This window comes from Moschus berezovskii, chromosome 9, assembly GCF_049115385.1.
Source record: "Moschus berezovskii isolate FMDL1 chromosome 9, NW_MosBer_1.0, whole genome shotgun sequence".
Classification (NCBI taxonomy): Eukaryota; Metazoa; Chordata; class Mammalia; order Artiodactyla; family Moschidae; genus Moschus; species Moschus berezovskii.
The window spans coordinates 92,909,111-92,929,413 of record NC_142468.1 but is presented as its reverse complement, the minus strand read 5'-3'; the positions used below and the strand labels follow the sequence as shown (position 1 = coordinate 92,929,413).

At 38.2% G+C, this 20,303-nt stretch overlaps 1 protein-coding gene across 3 annotated transcripts in view; it reads left to right on the top strand.

Annotated features, from left to right (window-relative positions):
• The window catches only part of UACA (uveal autoantigen with coiled-coil domains and ankyrin repeats), an 87,645-nt gene extending 69,482 nt beyond the window's left edge, over nucleotides 1-18,163 (top strand). For all 3 annotated transcript variants that reach the window (XM_055437312.2, XM_055437313.2, XM_055437314.2), the window contains exons 14-19: nucleotides 4,071-4,101; nucleotides 5,047-5,099; nucleotides 7,329-10,067; nucleotides 11,676-11,828; nucleotides 14,246-14,311; nucleotides 16,776-18,163. In XM_055437312.2, coding sequence (XP_055293287.2) covers nucleotides 4,071-4,101; nucleotides 5,047-5,099; nucleotides 7,329-10,067; nucleotides 11,676-11,828; nucleotides 14,246-14,311; nucleotides 16,776-16,847 — 3,114 coding nt within the window. In that variant the 3' untranslated portion in view covers nucleotides 16,848-18,163. The remainder of the gene's footprint in view (nucleotides 1-4,070; nucleotides 4,102-5,046; nucleotides 5,100-7,328; nucleotides 10,068-11,675; nucleotides 11,829-14,245; nucleotides 14,312-16,775) is intronic.
• The last annotated feature ends 2,140 nt before the right edge of the window (nucleotides 18,164-20,303 follow it).

The window sequence follows — 20,303 nt, the reverse complement described above, 5'->3', positions numbered from 1 at the left end:
CTCTCTTTTATAGTGTGGCCTCAGGTGATTCATTTAAAATCTGTGAGCTTTTTGCTGCTTTGGCAAAATTGGGGTGATTGTCCCTTTTCCCATGGAGTTGTCATAAAGGTTAAATGAAATAATTGAAATTGACTAAACCAACATTTATTTCAGTTCCAGTTTCTCTTCCCCAACCTTCCTCTTTGTCCATTTTTACCATTTCAAGACGTCATACTTTTACCTGTAAAATTACAATGATTCTGATGGTGTTATAAAAAGCATCATTTAAATGAATAGTGGTAATTCCAGGATTATCTCAGAAAGAGCCTTGTGCATGTACAAACTTGTTTGGTAAGGGTAGTGTGTTAATAAGGCTCAGATCATATGCTTATCTTTTGTTGGCTCAGTTAGCTCTTAGTTTTTCCAGGACTATGTTTTTCTAAAAACTTTTAATCAAAATACAATATACGTTAAAAAGTACATGTTAAAGTGGACAAGTTGAAGGATTTTCACAAATTTCACAAATCAAGCCTCCCAGATCAGGAAATAGCACATCACCTTTATCCAGAAGCCTCCTCATGCTCCGTGCACCAAGGGTGACCACTCTCCAGACCTGGAACTGTATAGATGTGTTTTGCAAGGCCATAATACATATTTTTATAAATATTGTTCAGCACTGGGGTTGCTGAAGAGAGTAGCTGATTTGATGTGAGTCTTTTATCTTTATTGTGAGATATAACGCCAAAACACATAACAAAAGTCAATTTTTTCTTTGTAAATTAAAAAAAAAAAAAGAATAGGTACTGCTCTGAAAAAGAATATAAAGACAAGGATGAAACTCACAGATAAAATGTTTCATGAAAGAAATCAGATGCCAAGAGCGTATACTGCATTATTCCTTTTTAATGAAGTGCAGAACTAGACACAGCTAATCTATGATGATACAAGGCTGGTACTCATCTGTGCTGATTCGGCATTCTTAGCACCTGACCATCCTTTCAAACCTTTCTTTGTACATGTATGTGTGTGCGTGCTCAGTCTCTTAAGTCGGGTCCGACTCTGCGACTCCCATGGACTGCAACCCACCAGGCTCCCCTGTTAATGGCGTTTTCCAGGCAAGAATACTGGAGTGAGGTGCCATTTCCACCTCCAGGGGATCTTTCCAACCCAGGGGTTAAACCCGTGTGTCCTGTGTCTCTGGCATTGACTGGAGGATTCTCTACCACTGAGCCACCTGGGAAGCCCCTTCTTTGTACATTACTTTTGTTACATACACGAATTCATCAGATGGAATCTTATTATACATCCTATTTTATAAGTTTTTGCATTCAGTATCAAATGAATTTTTATGCTAGAAATGATTTTTAACCATCCAAGAGAAAATTATAAGGTCTACTTTATTTGTGACCCAGTGTTTATGAAAGCTGTTATTAAAAACTAAGGAATCATAATTTGTAATATGGAATATCCACTGCTATCTCATCTCACTTGAAAGTCTTCATAAACTGCCACCAGCATTGCTGTATTATGTGTAATACTTAGTTCAGTTCAGTTCAGTTGCTCAGTCATGTCCAACTCTTTGCAACCCCATGGATTACAGCATGCCAGGAGGCCTCCCTGTCCATCACCAACTCCCGGAGTTTACCCAAACTCATGTCCATTGAGTTGGTGATGCCATTTAACCATCTCATCTTCTGTCATCCCCTTCTCCTCCTGCCCTCGATCTTTCCCAGCATCAGGGTCTTTTCCAGTGAGTCAGCTCTTCGCATCAGGTGGCCAAAGTATTGAGTTTCAGCTTCAACATCAGTGCTTCCAGTGAACACTCAAGACTGATCTCCTTTAGGATGGACTGGTTGGATCTCCTTGCAGTCCAAGGGACTCTCAAGAGTCTTTTCCAGCACCACAGTTCAAATGCATCAATTCTTCGGCACTCAGCTTTCTTTATAGTCCAACTCTCACATCCATACATGACCACTGGAAAAGCCATAGCCTTGACTAGACAGACCTTGGTTGGCAAAGTAATATCTCTGCTTTTTAATATACTGTCTAGGTTAGTCATAGCTTTTCTTCCAAGGAGCAAACGTCTTTTAATTTTATGGCTGCAGTCACCATCTGCAGTGATTTTGGAGCCCCCCAAAATAAAGTCTGCCACTGTTTCCATTGTTTCCCCATCTATTTGCCATGAAGTGATGGGACCAGATGCCATGATCTTAGTTTTCTGAATGTTGAGCTTTAAGTCAACTTTTTCATTCTCCTCCTTCACTTTCATCAAGAGGCTCTTTAGTTCTTCACTTTCTGCCATAAGGGTGGTGTCATCTGCAATCTGAGGTTATTGATATTTCTCCTGGCAATCTGATTCCAGCTTGTGCTTCATCCAGCCCAGCATTTCTCATGATGTACTCTGCCTATAAGTTAAATAGGCAATAGGCCTTGATGTACTCCTTTTCCTGTTTGGAACCAGCCTGTTGTTCCATGTCCAGTTCTGACTGTTTCTTCCTGTCCTACATACAGATTTCTCAGGAGGCAGGTCAGGTGATCTGGTATTCCCATCTCTTGAAGAATTTTCCACAGTTTGTTGTGATCCACACAGTCAAAACACTTTGGCGTACTCAATAAAGCAGAAATAGATGTTTTTCTGAAACTCTCTTGCTTATTTGATGACCCATTGGATGTTGACAATTTGATCTCTGGTTCCTCTGCCTTTTCCAAAACCAGCTTGAACATCTGGAAGTTCATGGTTCATGTATTGTTGAAACCTGGCTTGGAGAATTTTGAGCATTACTTTACTAGCGTGTGAGATGAGTGCAACTGTGTGGTACTTAATATGTAGACATTTTCCTTATTTTTATAGAGCAAGTTTGGGAAACATGGATATTTTAGAACAAGGCTAATTTTATGTTGTAACTCATGCCTTTGTTGTCATTTGAATCATCAAGGCAAGGTAATAAGTCCAAACTTAAGTTTTCCGAATTTCTAAAATGCCATGGCCTCCCTTCACCCATACATGTATAAGCCCATTTACTACCTATTACAGATTCTAATATTAAATATTATTTAGAACAAAGAGCTTACCTAAGTTTACAGATCTTTTTCCATACCCTTGGGGCAATAAGTATTAGTTTGACATTAGTTATTGAACTGTGGGCCATTTTTATCATGGTCACTTATCAGAGTTTGACACACAGCCATTAGTATGAATATAGACAAATATAGAAACATGATGTACATCTGCATATCTTTACTCTTGACAGTATAGTATTTTAATTTCTGTTAGGTTCTTTGTACTTGGCTTACTTGGGATAGGGAGCAATCCAAGTAATCCAATACTTACTTTAACTCAGAGTATCTAAATTTTCTCTATTATTCTCCTTTTCCTAACTGAGGCATTGGTGGATTTCAGTTCAGTTCAATTCAGTCGCTCAGTCGTGTCCAACTCTTTGCGACCCCATGAATCACAGCACGCCAGGCCTCCCTGTCCATCACCAACTCCCGGAGTTCACTCAGACTCATGTCCATCGAGCTGGTAATGCCATCCAGCCATCTCATTCTCTGTCGTCCCCGTCTCCTTTATTATGAACTATATGCAGCTCTTTGCCTCAGTTTTATTTCCTGCTCTCTGTCTCTGTTACCTTCAAAGGTAATTGGTATTTTATAAATCTGAATAAAGGGTTAGGCTAATGTTTCATAGCTGATAAGGTGAAGTTTCTGCTCCCCAACCATGATATAGTAAATTGATTTCTTGGTGTGAATGTGGCATTTCCTTCCTTTTGAGGTAAAGAAGCAGCAGAGAGTATGTGTTCAAAGTTGTTTCAGTTCATTTGGAGCTTGCTTTTCTTTTGAACAAAGTTTTTTTCTTGAAATACTTGTCTGCTTTTATTAAAATGCTTAGTTGAAGTAGTTTATTCCCAACTGATCTCACTAATTGTGCTTTGCCTTTTTGTGAGTTCCAGTGGACTAATACCCAGGAGAAACAAGGAATGTTGAAAATGTGGTTTTATGACTGTATCATTTAGAGCTAAAATAGATACAGAATTTAACAAAATTGAAGCAGTATTCATCTAAAATGTTTTAATGTATTCTTCTGATTTCAGAGTGATCATTTAGGATCAGGAAGTCATTTCAGTAAGTATAAAAGTATAGATTATCATTACAGTTCACCCAGTTTAAACAAAAAAGATTGTTTATGCCTCTTTATTTTGTCTGACTATATATGATACTCCTGCTGCAAAACTTCATCAACTACTTGTATCTTATACCTCAGCATGGCACAGGGAAGAGGTTAAAATGACTCCTATAGGCGTGCTGTGATTCATGGGGTCGCGGAGAGTCGGACACGACTGAGCGACTGAACTGAACTGAACTGAACTGATAGTCTCTTAGAAAATCTGGTAATCACTAAGGCTCTGATTTTCCTTAGGACCTAAATTTTTAAATTGAGTATTGTACAAATTACCAGATTTGCATATTGATTGTTAAGACATTTAACCTGTGATATTTGGGACTTGCTCTTTATTGAAAGAGATGTAAACATAGTTTTCTGATTTGGAAAAATCTTTGGATATAGCCTCATGCAGGTATGCATTTTAGAATTATTTAGATGTTTCATAAATACTTCTTTATTATTTTAAGACTTTACATAATTAATCTTCATTGTGTTTATTCTCCAATTTTAAAGTTTCTCTATAAAGTCTAATTTTTTGCTTCCTATTGAATATTAAATTATTCCTTAGCTAAGAACAGTTATAATATTTATCCTATAAATTACAAATGATGCCATTTTTATTTTGACTATAATATACATATTTTATAATAATCATTTAACTTATTTAGTCTAACAGTTTTACATAATTCTAAAAGCCAACTTCGTATCTATTCAAAAGAATATACATACTTTCCTTATGTGTGTAGAAAAATAAGTAAAAATATGGCCATTTTAGAACAGGATAATTTTATTTGTAACTCATGCTTCTTTTTTATATGAATAATAAAGGAGATAATAACACCAAATTAATGCCTAGCCTTCTTTGGTATGGATATTTAAGGTATCCTTTATTTGGATTTATTTAGGGAAAGAAGATATGCTTCTTAAACAAGGTCAAATGTACATGACAGACTCACAGGTAATGTTTTATTTTAAAAAATATTTATTAAAAATGTGTGCCTTTTTAAAAAGAGGAAAGCAGCATTGTTTATTTATCATCTATACATTGAATTTTCATTATCAAAGAAAAATTGGTCTTGTGGTCTTGAGTTTAATAGAAGCAGATACGCTGTTTAGTGCCCTCGGTGAAGGCAATGGCAAGCCACTCCAGTACTGTTGCCTAGAAAATCCCATGGACAGAGGAGCCTGGTGGGCTACAGTCCAGGGGGTCGCTACTAGTCGGACAGGACTGAGCGACTTCACTTTCACTTTTCACTTTCATTGGAGAAGGAAATCGCAACCCACTACAGTGTTCTTGCCTGGAGAATCCCAGGGATGGCAGAGCCTGGTGGGCTGCCATCTATGGGGTCGCACAGAGTCGGACATGACTGAAGCGACTTAGCAGCAGCAGAGTATTTTTGGTGACAGTGACTTAAAAGATTTGAATTACAGTTTCATTGTCTTTGATAGTAGGCCTCTATTCTTTAACAGCAGTTGGCCAACTCTTCATATTTGCCCATTTACAGGGGAGACAGGTCTGACTAATTCAAAAGGCATTCGTTTTGACTTTGAGATTCCTTGAATTCAAATGTGTATTCTATATTTGGGAAATTTACCTCAAAATAAAGCTTCCAAGAGGGAGTGTTGTCTAATTCTGTTACTTAACTGCTCTTCACTTCTAGTTTCCAGTGGATACAAGGTTTGCCTTGCTAATACCCTCTATGAACTGCTGAACTGATAAATATTTGGGCTTTTAAAGGTTTTATATATATAACTTCATCATCCGTGGGCAGAGTGAATTAGCCTATGTGATATCTAGGGTCACTCTAGTTGGAAACTTCTAAGATCTAGGTTGAGAGAATGGATGTCAATTTGCTGAATAGTATTTAAGAAGATAAGATAAATGATTGTAGTAAAATAAAGTATGGAAATTGTGAAGCTGTGTAAGTAATTTGTTGGTGAATTATAATAGTCTTAGTCTAAAGATAATTGGTAAGTTGAAAGCAGACTGAGGCTGAGAAATTATTCCATGTTGTTAATTTTCTTCTTTGGGTTTCCCAGGTGGCTCAGTAGTAAAGAATCCACCTGTCAATGCAGGAGACATGGTTTTGATCCCTGGGTTGGGAAGATTCCCCCGGAGCAGGAAATGGCAACCCACTCTAGTATTTTTTGCCTAGAGAATCCCATAGACAGAAGAGCCTGGCAGGCCACAGTCCATAGAATTGCAAAGAATCAGACACGACTGAGCGACTAAGCACAGCATGGTTTTCTTCTTCATCAATGGGAAGGCAGTGTTAATTGAAGTGAACAGCAGTAAAACCTGCCTATTAAAATAGTGGGACATACTCACAGCACATGGCTTTTATCAGTACTTTAAAAGAGCCCTTACTGTAATAGGGTGGATAGGGAAAAATAGAAATAGTTAAATTTACTATTTCATGGTTATATGTTCTGTGTTCTGGTACTTATGGAATATTTCAGTGAGAACTTAAATTATACTTCTTTTTGTCAGCATTTAATAGAAGAAACAAGATGTTGATTCAATTTTGTAGTAAGAGCGTATGCTAAATTCTAATTTCATTTTGTTTGAAAGAAGAAAACATGTTTATATTTTGTGAATTGATTAATATCATTCTCTTGATTCTTATACTAGCTGGGTTTATTTTGGTATTATTTTTATAGTTTAAACATTACACTGGAGTTCATTGAGGGAACTCAGAGGTCAATATATGTTATTAGATAATAATATATCATTCTATAAAATTATTTGCAGATTTAAAATTGCAAAACCCTTATTTTTACTCAAGGGCTCTGATGACTTTCTTCAGAATTTGAAGTTCTAAGCAGATCACGTACTGTAAAACATAGAAATAGTAAATGTATTTTGATCAGTTGACATTCATTGGTAGATATTATGAAAAGAGAAAGAGAAAAAAGTCCCCTGAGGCCACAACTGTTTCCTTCTTTGGTCTGCCAGAAATACATGTAAAGTGATCAGGCTTTCAAAATGTCACTGCATCAAGGAAATCATACCTAGAACTGTTTTTCTTACCTTAAAAATCAGTACTACTATATTTTTCTAATATACTAGCCTAGCCTGGAAACCCTTTGGCTACTGATGATGTGGCAACCTTATAAGTTTGGTAAATAAGTGTCTTCTTTAGGCTTTTGGGATTGATATTATATTGTGTTACTGTTATTTTTGCAGTGTACTTCCACAGGCATGCCAGTCCATATGCAAAGCCGATCTATGTTAAGACCACTGGAGCTAGCCTTACCTAATCAAGCCTCATATTCGGAAAATGAAATTTTAAAGAAAGAATTAGAAGCAATGAGAACTTTCTGTGATTCAGCAAAACAAGACAGACTCAAACTCCAAAATGAACTGGCTCACAAGGTGGCGGAGTGCAAAGCCTTAGCATTGGAATGTGAAAGGGTGAAAGAGGATTCAGATGAGCAGATAAAGCAACTAGAAGATGCCTTGAAAGACGTGCAGAAGAGAATGTATGAGTCAGAAGGCAAAGTGAAACAAATGCAGACACATTTTCTCGCCTTGAAAGAGCACCTGACCAGTGATGCAGCTGCTGGGAACCACAGACTGACGGAGGAACTGAAGGACCAGTTGAAAGACATGAAAGTGAAATATGAAGGTGCGTCCGCAGAAGTGGGGAAGCTGAGAAACCAAATCAAACAAAATGAAATGTTGGTTGAAGAGTTCAAGAGAGATGAGGGCAAGCTGATGGAGGAGAATAAGCGACTGCAGAAGGAGCTGAGCATGTGTGAGCTGGAGCGGGAGAGGAGAGGGAGGAAGCTCGCTGAGGCGGAAGGCCAGGCAAAGGACTTGGCAGCCAGGCTGGCCCTTTCCGTTCCAGCCGAGAAGTTTGAAAACATGAAGAGCTTGTTATCAAATGAAGTAAACGAGAAGGCAAAAAAATTAATAGATGTGGAAAGAGAATATGAAAGATCACTTAATGAAATTAGACCATTAAAGAGAGAACTTGAGAATATGAAGGCCAAACTGGCCCAGCACATCAAACCAGAAGAACATGAGCAGCTCAGGAGCAGATTAGAGCAAAAGTCAGGAGAACTTGGGAAGAGGATCACTGAGTTAACATCGAAAAATCAGGCGTTACAAAAGGAAATCGAAAAGACCTGCCTGGACAATAAGCTTCTTACACAGCAAGTACATAACTTAACAACTGAAATGAAAAATCATTACGTCCCTTTAAAAGTAAGTGAAGAAATGAAAAAGTCACATGATGTAATTGTTGATGATTTGAATAAAAAGCTTTCAGATGTGACACACAAATATACAGAGAAGAAGTTGGAAATGGAGAAGTTGCTTATGGAAAATGCCAGTTTAAGTAAGAATGTCAGCCACCTGGAAACTGTGTTCATACCTCCTGAGAGACACGAGAAAGAGATGATGGCTCTGAAATCCAGTATCACTGAACTTAAGAAGCAGCTGTCTGAACTTAATAAAAAATGTGGTGAAGACCAAGAGAAAATATGTTCACTCATGTCTGAAAACAATGATTTGAAAAAGACCATGACTCATCAGTTTGTGCCAGTGAAAACCCATGAAGAGATTAAAACTGCCTTGAGTAGCACATTGGATAAAACCAATAGAGAATTAGTAGATGTGAAGAAGAAGTGTGAAGATATAAATCAAGAATTTGTGAAAATCAAAAATGAGAATGAAATATTAAAAAGAAATATGGAGAACACTCAGAACCAGGTAAAAGCTGAGTACATCAGCCTAAGAGAACACGAAGAAGAGGTGAATGGCATAAGGAAGGCCATGAAGGCGGCCCAGGACAACAGCGCTGAAATACTGGCTAACTACAGAAAAGGCCAGGAGGAGATTGTAACCCTGCATGCCGAGATTGCAGCCCAGAAGAGAGAACTCGACACGATACAGGAGTGCATCAAGCTAAAATACGCTCCTATCATCAGCTTGGAAGAGTGTGAGAGAAAACTTAAAGCCACTGAAAAAGAACTAAAAGAACAGTTATCCCAGCAGACACAGAAGTATCATACCAGCGAAGAAGAGGCCAAGAAGTACAAGCAAGAGAACGACAAGTTAAAGAAGGAGATCCTCACTCTTCAGAAGGATCTAAAGGATAAGAATGTTCTCGTTGAGAATTCTCATGAAACAGAAAGAGCATTAAGCAGAAAAACAGAAGAGCTGAACAGACAGTTAAAAGACCTGTTGCAGAAATACACAGAGGCAAAGAAGGAGAAAGAGAAGCTCATGGAGGAAAATGCCAAACAGACTTCTGAGATCCTTGCAGCACAAACTCTTTTGCAGAAGCAGCATGTTCCGCTGGAGCAGGTTGAGTCCCTGAAAAAATCTCTTAGTGGTACGATCGAGACACTCAAGGAAGAACTGAAGACTAAGCAGAGATGTTATGAGAAAGAGCAGCAGACAGTGACCCAACTGCGGCAGATGCTGGAGAATCAGAAGAACTCCTCTGTGCCCCTGGCTGAGCATTTGCAGGTTAAGGAAGCATTTGAGAAAGAAGTTGGAATCATAAAAGCTAGCTTGAGAGAAAAGGAAGAAGAAAGCCAAAACAAAACCGAAGAGGTCTCCAAACTCCAGTCTGAGATTCAGAATACTAAACAAGCATTAAAAAAATTAGAGACTAGGGAGGTGGTTGATTTGTCGAAATATAAAGCAACGAAAAGTGATTTGGAGACACAGATTTCCAACTTAAACGAAAAATTGGCCAATCTGAATAGGAAGTATGAGGAAGTATGTGAGGAGGTTTTGCATGCCAAAAAGAAGGAACTGTCTGCTAAAGATGAGAAGGAATTGCTCCATTTCAGCATTGAGCAGGAAATCAAAGATCAGCAGGAACGATGTGACAAATCCTTAACAACCATCACGGAGCTACAGAGAAGAATACAGGAATCAGCCAAACAAATCGAAGCAAAAGATAATAAGGTAATAATAATACTTTAGGGAAACATGGCTTGGTGTTGGCAACCCCAGGGCAGAACTGCCAGGGTACGATAGGACTCTTTACTGTAGCATTCTACAGGACAGGTTTACCAAAGTATTGACAGAGTGATCATTGAATGCCGCCTTTTTAGTGTGACTATGAATATGCCAAAAACAAAAAAACAAAACAGAGTTGAGAAAAAGGTAAAGTTACACAAACAGAAATCAAAAGCAGTTTTCCTTTTGTTTTCTCATCTGGTTCAGCCAAGAACTGTGGAAAGATAGGGAGACTCAAGATTCACTTTCCTCAAAAATGAATAATCAAAACCCCGGGGGTTTTAGGGCACATAAAGAATGGGAAAGGAAAAAAATTAAACTATGTTTCTGGGCTGCAAGAAGCTGAAGACACTGCAGAGCCTCCCAGAATTTGAAGCCTCCCAGAATCTTGAAACTCACTCATACCAGTAAATTGAGCCCTCCAACTCACTGTACATTTTATCTTCCTTTAGACAGAATGTCTTTGTCCCTCCTTTCTACCTGCTCAGATTCTCTACATTCCCTAGTGCCCACATCATCACTTAACTCTCCTTCCTAAAGCCTTCATTGGCCGATCTGGCCTACAGTAAAAATGGTTCCTCTTCTAAAATGTATGTTGTGTTTTGGTTTTGACATCCATTTACAGCATATATATTACCACGTCAGAATGATATGGGCGGTCTTCCCAGCCAGTTTTTAAGAGCATATTCATAACTTATCTTTCCTTCTTACTGTTCATTCTCATTGTACAATTTACAGAACAGGTGCTCAATAACATTTTCAAAACTGGTAGTTGAATGAAGTATGTACTAGGAAGAGAAATCAGGGAGATTGAATGCAGTTTTATTTTACCCATTCAAATAATTATTAAATGCCTTCTACCTGCCAGGTGCTATGTTTAGTGCTCGGAATACAGTGACACAGCCCCAGCTTCAGCCCAGTGGAGTGGTACAAGTACTGACCTTCTGACACGTCTGCGCATATGATCTAGAACTTTAGTGCTCTCACCTTGTTTGGAAATCAGTTATGAATATAATATGAAATTATAATAACAAGTTATTAATTTCCACTTATAATTGTTGCCACTTATTAAGGACATTCTGCATACCAAGGAGCTTCCCAGGTGGCACTAGTGGTAAAGAGCTTGCCTGCCAATGCAAGAGACGTAAGAGACACAGGTTTGATCCCTGGATCGGGAAGATCCCCTGGGGAAGGGCATGGCAACCAACTCCAGTATTCTTGCCTGGAGAATCCCATGAACAGAGGAGCCTGGCGGGCTACTCTTCATAGCGTCAGACGTGACTGAAGTGACTTAGCACGCACACCAACATACCAAACATATATTAGGATTTTACTTGATTTTCTCAACTATGAAAGATTTTCCTTGTACTGGGAGGAAATCATATACTGCACATACTGTTGAAACAATCTTGACAGTATTCATTTCTCAATTTTCTGGTATATAAAGGTAAATTTTGTGTCTCAGAGAATGAGCTCTGTGTAAAGATGTTCCTTACAAGTGAATAGGTGACTAATACGTGTTTCTCCCACAACATTTTTTTCTTTTTTCATAAGATAACTGAACTGCTCAATGATGTGGAGAGATTAAAACAGGCCCTCAATGGCCTTTCTCAGCTCACCTATGGGAGTGGGAGTCCCAGCAAGAGGCAGAGTCAGCTGATTGACAGCCTGCAGCAGCAGGTCAGGTCCCTGCAGCAGCAGCTGGCGGTGAGTACCTGGGACCTGCAGGGCTTCATGCTGATATGTGCAGGGTCACCTTTGCTTGTTTGTAATATCTTATTTAGAAATCAGATTAATTTGTGGCTGTGCTCAGATCCAATAATATAATCATTTTTGCTAGAAGTTATTTATGCTAATGATACGATATCATTTTTGTGTGCTTTTTATGTACCAGGCACTATACTAAGCATTTTGTGTAGTACTTGATCTGTAAACTTGGATCTTCTTCACAGTGCTCCAAGGTTTTATTTAGCCCCCCGTTTAATTCTTAAGGAAACAAAGACGAAAATATGCCTGAGGTTGTACAGCTCAGATTTAATCCTGGGACTTACTCCAAATCTGATAGCTTTCCAGCTGTTGCAGATTCTAAAATATTGGTCCTCTTCTTCCCTGATAGCCCAGTTGGTAAAGAATCCACCTGCAATGCAGGAGACCCCTGTTCGATTCCTGGGTCAAGAAGATCTGTTGGAGAAGGGATAGGCTGCCCACTCCATTGTTCTTGGGCTTTCCTTGTGGCTCAGCTGGTAAAGAATCTGCCTGCAATGTGGGAGACCTGGGTTTGATCCTTGGGTTGGGGAAGATTTCCTGGAGAAGGGAAAGGCTACCCACTCCAGTATTCTGGCCTGGAGAATTCCATGGATGGTATAGTCCATGGGGTCACAAAGAGTCGGATACAACTGAGCAACTTTCACTTTCAAACTAAAGGAAGCTTCCCAGGTGGCATAATGGTAAAGAACCTGCCTGCTGATGCAGGAGACGCAGAAGACCCGGGTTTGATCCCTGGGTCAGGGAGATCCCCTGGAGTAGGAAATGGCAACCTACGGTAGTATTCTTGCCTGGAAAATTCCGTGGACAGAGGTGCCTCGTGGGCTACAGTTCATGGAATCACAATAGTTAGACACGCCAGAGCACACTTTTTAAAATAATCTTTTATCCTTATGAATAAAGGTGGGCATTCTTATGGTTTTTCTACATTATATCCTTATATATTAAAAGGAAATATCTGTTTGTATGTGTGTGTGTGTATATATATATATGTATACATTCATAAATACCTGTGTGGATATGTATCTCCTTTATATATTAAAAGAAAACATCTGGATTCAGAAGGTGAAGTTGGGAGCTCAGTTCTAAGCCCTGCCACTTAAAAGAGAGTGACATGATACATTCCCCTTAATCCTTGGCTTTCTCATCCTTAGAATAGGATAATATGAACTGATTGTTTGCTTGTTTCCTTTTTTTAGTTGAATGAGCTGTGAGGCTAAGTAAAATGTAGCCCAATCAATGTAAATTGTTGGGTACTATTTTTCTAATCTATAGGAATTTGTTGTGAGTTGTTTTTGAATAGAAGAAAGTTATTTTTTAAAGTGTTCATTTTATAACACTCTGGCCTATAGATTAATGATGATATATTGCTGATTTGAATCTAACCAAAAGGATGTGGTGGATTTTTCAGTATTCAGAAATGTTTGTTTATTGTTTATCATGTTCATGACCCTGTGCTAAGCACTGTCAGTGATAAAGGGAGTATACAGCCCCTGTCCCCAAGGGTTCTGGGTAGTTAGGCAAAACATATATGCATCGAAAGTAAAATAATGGGACAGAAATATCAAATATAGAATTGAGTATACGGTCCTGGGATCTAAGTGATATGAATTGCCAGGAAGGAAAGGTTACTGATGTGGTAGGAGCTAGTTTGAAAGAGGGAGGGAGTACCTCGGCTGAACTTGTCTATGGATGGTGTTTTGGTAGGTGAAAGGAAAACAGAGCCTCGCTCGAGCAAAGGAAACAGTGTGAAGCACGGCCTGGAAATGGAATCAAGTGGCACGCGTGCCTCAGGGTAGTAAAAGGGCTCTCGGCTGGCTAGTCCTGGGAGCTGTGTTTGAGGCCCAGTTGTGGAGGCTGTTGAAAATCAAGCTGATGAGTTCCAGTTCCCTCTTACAGATATGAGATATTAGATAATGAGGTGTCACCCAAGATTTTTGAGTGAAAAGTTATGTGAGGACAGAGTTACCTGAGTCTCTGTAGCATGAAAGGGAATAAAGTCTAGAGACAAGTGATGAGATGGGAGGTTTTTGCAATAATCTAAAGCATATGTTAATAAGTGTCTGGATAATTTCATGGCATTAGATGTGATCTAATGCAATAAATTCATATTACCTAGGATGAGTGGCATTGCTTTCACTGTGAATGTTCCCACACTTTCTAGAAAAGTTTGTACTGTTTTGCTATGGAATTTGCATCTGGTGAATCCAAGGTGCTATGTTATCAGAATATAGCAGGAGCACTTTAATAATACTACTGTTGAGAAGCATCAAGCCTGAGGACAGCATTGTTACAAGCCTCCATGTGTTTGAAAACATGAATGCTGATAGTCTGACTTCCCCATCTTTCCACACTTGTAGGATGCCGACAGACAGCACCAAGAAGTAATTGCAATTTATCGGACACACCTTCTTAGTGCTGCACAGGTAAAGTAGAACTACTCCTTTGGATAGGATATCATTTTAGAATTTTTTTCTTATTTTCTAGTAAATTTATGTGAAAGTCATTGATGTTTAAGTAGTTGTATCCCCATATGCTTATTTTAAAATAATTGTTTCTTTTAATCATGGGTTCCATGTCTTTCAGAGAAATTTACAAAGCTGTGTGGCAACACAGCATCTTAAATTTAGTGTTGTCTCCATCTGCTTGTCACTCATTTTGTGTAGACAGTTTGGCAACATGTGATGGCGGCACACATTACTAGTACTGCTAGCTGGAGATAATGCCTTGACATCCACACATGGCTGTTGCTGAAAGAGGAGAGTAGGAAGAACTTCGCTGTTTTTTGGTAGCTCAGAAGTGTTTCTTTGAAATGTAGAGAACACCAAAAAAGTGACAAGTGTGTACAGAATTATAATAATATAAGAAAACAGAGGTTCTGTTAGAATAACAGTACTGTTTATTTATTGAGCCTTAATCTCAATGAAGCATAAGACCACAGATTGCCTTCTTGAGGGGTGTAATGAGAAAACTATTTAAAAAATCACACTAAAAAATATGTTTAACATATGAAGTGTTTTATACTTAATACTCTGTAGAAACACGATCAGCATCTGCAAAATTCTCAGGGTAGATTTTTTGGGAAGACAGTCGAGGCAATGTTAGAATAGCAATAGCAGGTGAGATATAATAGAAATTGTTTAGGAATTTAAGTGTCCACACTGGAAAAAAAAAAGAAGGTCATTTTAAGAAAAAGAACTTGGTAAAATAAAAAGGAAGAAATTTTTACAGTATTAATTTCTTAAAATAAAAAGGCCTGCCTTTTCTGTAGGAGATAAAGGGGAAACCAATGGAAAAGGGCGAATAATATGGTAAAGTCTCTTTGGCTGCTTTCTTTTGAGTAGGTAGATGATAAGCTGGGATTTGAAAGTTGTTATTATTGTAATTATTAGAGAAGACTGTTGACGGGCAGCAGGATGAAGAGTTCTTTGGAGGGAAAATAGTAGAAAAGTATAGAAGCTCTGTGTTAGTGAGGGTGAACTTGCTTGCTCTAATACTGGCCAAGGCGGGGAGCAGCATGCTGAAAGACAGCAAACCTAACAAGCCTATCAACTTTTTATCATGTATGCTTCTGAAATTCAAAATTATTTTCTACTGACTCCTAATGAAACATAACAAAAGCAATTGGCATATGAAATAGTCTTGCCTTCTGGCATCATAAAGTTAACTAAGAAATTCAGTTTAGTCAACTATGGCTAATGTTTGGAATTTAAACATCCTGCTGTTACAGAAACAGATTTTGGAAGCTAAACTTTTTATATTAATATGAAGTGTTATGCTGAAATCCATTCAAGTACTCAAGCAAAGGAAAAGGGAAGGGGGGTGGCTGTTGTAAGCCCACCATATTGACTTGCATTTAATCAACCTCTTGCCATCATTTTAACTTTAAAGTGTCTCTTTCTAAATATAAGCGGATAACATTCATGTGAAAAGACCTCCACATAACTAGTAAAAGGGGAAATAAACAAGGAGGTACCATTTTTCACTGCTGGGATTGGCAAATATTAAACAAAAGGATAATCTGTAGCACTGGCCAGGGAATTGTGGGAAATGGACACTTATACCCTGTTGGTAGGAGTGTAGCTTGTTATTATCCCTAGAGGGAAATTTTGTAGTACTTAGCAAAATTTAAAAATTGAGCCTGCTTTTTTGACCCAGCAATTTCTTCTCTAGAAACCTGGTGTGAAAGATTGGAAACTCCATAAATGTCTATTTTTGAGAGAATGAATAAAGAAATCATAATACACACACACAGTGGAATATTATATAATAATTCAAAATAATTAAGGCAGGAACTTCTAGTGGTTAAGACTCTGGCTTTCACTTCCATGGACCCAGGTTTGATCCCTGGTTGGGGAACTAGGATCCTGCAAGCCGTATGGTGTGTCCAATAAATGAATGAGTAAAAGTAAGCAATAACTTGGAAAAGATTTCTGTGACATTAGGTGGAAAGGCAAATTGCAAAATAATATATATGATCCTATTTATGTAAAAAATATACATATAGGAATTTTCATTACTTTTTGATTAAAAAAAAAAAAAACTTGGCAGAAGCAAAAGAAACTTCCTTGTAGTAGCTTTTACTTTGCTCATCTGTAACTTAGGCTGCCTCTATCATCTGAGCCTTTAGTAAAGAGAAAGAAGTTTGTCCATCTGTTTTCTGATACTAGACATTTAGAGTCACTGGTGTGCACTACTTTTACACTGATTGTCCTTCTTTCTATATAGAGCTCTACTCTGTTTTCCAATAGAATGTCACCACGATGGTGAGGATTTAGCATTTGGTGAATCACAACCAGTAAGGTCCTGTTGTACAGCCCCTTGTCTTAAGAATTTGTGTGTGAATGAAGATGGCATAAAATACTTCTCCCTTCCCCTCTTTCTCCACAGGGTCACATGGATGAGGATGTGCAGGCCGCCTTACTACAGATCATACAGATGCGGCAGGGGCTCGTGTGCTAGTCGGCACCCACCAGCCCGTGGTGGCTATCCCTGCTGGTGCTGAGCATTCTGTGTGCAACTCCATGGCCTTTCTGGGCCTCGCTGTGCTAGTATAACTAAAATAAAATGAATTGATCAATCAGTAGGTTTTTAATTTAGACAGATATGTTACTGAGTTCTTCAGTGTCAGTTCAAATCTTATATTCTGTGTATGTTAATTTTACAATTAGACAAACAACATTAACGCTTTGCCTTGGATTGTTTGAATTGATTGAGTACCGCAGTAAAACCTGAGCCAACTGAGTGGGTCCATTTGAAGAGGGGTTAGGTGGAAATAATTATTTAAAGGTTTCTTCCAGAGAAATTAATTGGGTTGGGAGCCACTTTTAAGGGGATCAAAAGATCTTTCAGGTTTTCAGTCAAGCCATGAGACCTCATGAAGTTTCAAGAACACATGGTAACTTGGCCAAGTTCCATTTTTATTCAAGTAACTTAATGAGTGCCTTTGACTTCTTTTTGGAGGTACACATTTTTTTTTTTATTTTTACACTAGTAACATTTATGCCTTTTAAAGTAAATTTCATTTCACAGATGGTTTGCAGTGCTAAATTACATTTAGGTTAAGAACAGGCAAGGGTGGAATATATCAGGAATTCATAATAAAATTGCCTCATAATCTCCATAATGGTATCTTAATTTCCACTTGTGGTGACTTTTCTTGCCAGAGAATGTAGAAAACTATGATTAATGGTATACTAGATTTTTCAAAGTGTCAAAAGTTTTAGACATTTTTTTAGTAATTACTCTGACATTTGCTACTATAGTAACCAAGCACTCATTATGTATGCATCCTCCAAATGTTTTGTTCTTATTTATAGGAAAATTGCACTAATGAGATTAATAATGTAAATGGCAGTTTTCTTGCAAAATTAGCATTAGAGAATGGATTTTAGAGGACAGATCTTTAAGGATTTAGACAAAAGTGCAGTAACTTGGAGAAGGAAATGGCAACCCACTCCAGTGTTCTTGCCTGGAGAATCCCAGGGACAGGGGAGCCTGGTGGGCTTCCGTCTGTGGGGTCACACAGAGTCGGACACGACTGAAGTGACTTAGCAGCAGTAGCAGCAGCAGTAACATAGTAAACTGTAAGAATATAGATAGCAAGAAAATAATGCAGTTGGACATGTTTACAGTAAATATTATAACCAACCATTTTTATTATTTCTGTCTCCTTAAGGAAAATTTGTTTGTTTTGTTATTTTATTAATATTTTATTTACAATACAGATTGAAAATTACTAATTTGACTATTAGCAAATAAACTACACAAATGAATCATTTCAATCAAGTTTTTTTTTTAATTGCAAAATGTGCCTTAGCCATAATCTTTGAGCATCCTAAACCTGGTTTTTTATCCCATTTTTGTGAATTACAAGGACAAAGGACCATCAGAATAACTTATCCCACCAAAGAATAAACTATCATAGCTCTTCAGTATAGAAACAACAGTGAAAAGTCAGAAATGAATTTATTTTTAATTCTTTGTTAGGTATACACAGTTTACATAAGCAATATTTAGATTCTTTGAATTTTATATTTAATGTTGTCTTTCATCATGAGTTCTATTTCATGAGTTTTAAATCACCTATTGAAGCTCTAGAGTAGCGAAGTTCTTAGCTGAATAATTTTCAGTGTTATACTTTAGTAGGGATGGTAAGGGAACCCCTGTATGGGTTTATATATGTTTTATTTTGTCTTCAGCCATCAAAAAAAACATTTTCTGTGGAATATTGTTTTGAACATCCTTGTAAGAGATATACAAGGTTATCAAGTCCATTTGCTATTTTTGGAGTATTTTGGGTAGAGAATGCAAAGTACAGTTCAGTTCATTTGCTCAGTCATGCCCAACTCTTTGTGACCCCATGAACTGCAGCACGCCAGGCCCCCCTGTCCATCACCAACTCCCGGAGTTCACCCAAACCCATGTTCATCGAATGACACCTATTTTCCGTTAGCTATGTAGAATGCAATACCAAGTAACCTCCTTGAATTAATCCCATTTTCTCATTCACTCACCTTTGGATGTCAAAAGCAGAGCTTGTATAAGCCTTAACAAATGAAACATATACAATGTGTGATGCTGGTCTCTTTGCTGTTCTGTATTCAGAAGGACTGTGAAGTCTGAACTTAGGCCAAGAGGAAGATCAGTTGTCTAAGTGAGTGCTCTCTGAAAGAATCACTGAATCCCTATTGTAGTGCAGACTTTCGTTGAAAGCTTTATTACTGTTTGTTGCTTGTTTTTTTTTTTTTAATCACTCCTACTTCCTCAGAAAAGCTCATTCCTTTTAACAGAGGGTTAGTATTATAAAGAACCTTTAAAATAAAATATTAATGCAATGGGCATCTTAAAATTTAATAATGCAGTGACTCTAAGCACTAGCTCAGTTTCAGTTCAGTTCAGTTGCTCAGTTATGTCCGACTCTTTACGACCCCATGGACTGAAGCACACCAGGCTTCCCTGTCCATCACCAACTCCTGGAGCCTGTTCAAACTCATGTCCATCTCATCGGCCTTCTCTTACTGCCTTCAATCTATCCCAGCATCAGGTCTTTTCCAGTGAGTCAATTCATCGCATCAGATGGCCAAAGTACTGGAGTTTCAGCTTCAGCATCATTCTTTCCAGTGAATATTCAGGACTGACTAAGTCCTTTAGGATTGACTGGTTGGATCTCCTTGCAGTCCAAGGGACTCTCAAGAGTCTTCTCCAACACCACAGTTCAAAAGCATCAATTTTTGGCTCTCAGCTTTCTTTACAGCCCAGCTCTTACATCCATACATGACTACTGGAAAACCATAGCTTTGATTAGACAGACCTTTGTTGGTAAAGTAACATCTCTGCTTTTTAATATTCTGTCTAGGTTGGTCATAGCTTTTCTTCCAAGGAGCAAGCGTCTTCTAATTTCATGGCTGCAGTCACCATCTGCAGTGATTTTGGAGCCCCCAAAAATAAAGTCTGTCACTGTTTCCATTGTTTCCCCATCTATTTGCCATGAAGTGATAGGACCAGATGCCATAATCTTAGTTTTCTGAATGTTGTTTTAAGCCAACTTTTTCACTCTTCTCTTTCAGTTTCATCAAGAGACTCTTTCGTTCTTCTTCGCTTTCTGCCATAAGGGTGGTGTCATCTGCAATCTGAGGTTATTGATATTTCTCCCGGCAATCCTGATTCCAGCTTGTGCTTCATCCAGCCTGCCTTTTCACATGATGTACTCTGCATATAAATTAAATAAGCAGGATGACAATATATAGCCTTGATGTACTCATTTCCCTATTTGGAACCAGTCTGTTGTCCCATATGCAGTTCTAACTGTTGCATCTGGTGGTCTGGTATCCCCATCTCTTTCAGAATTTTCCACAGTTTATTGTGATCCACACAGTCAAAGGCTTTGGCGTAGTCAATAAAGCAAAAGTAGATGTT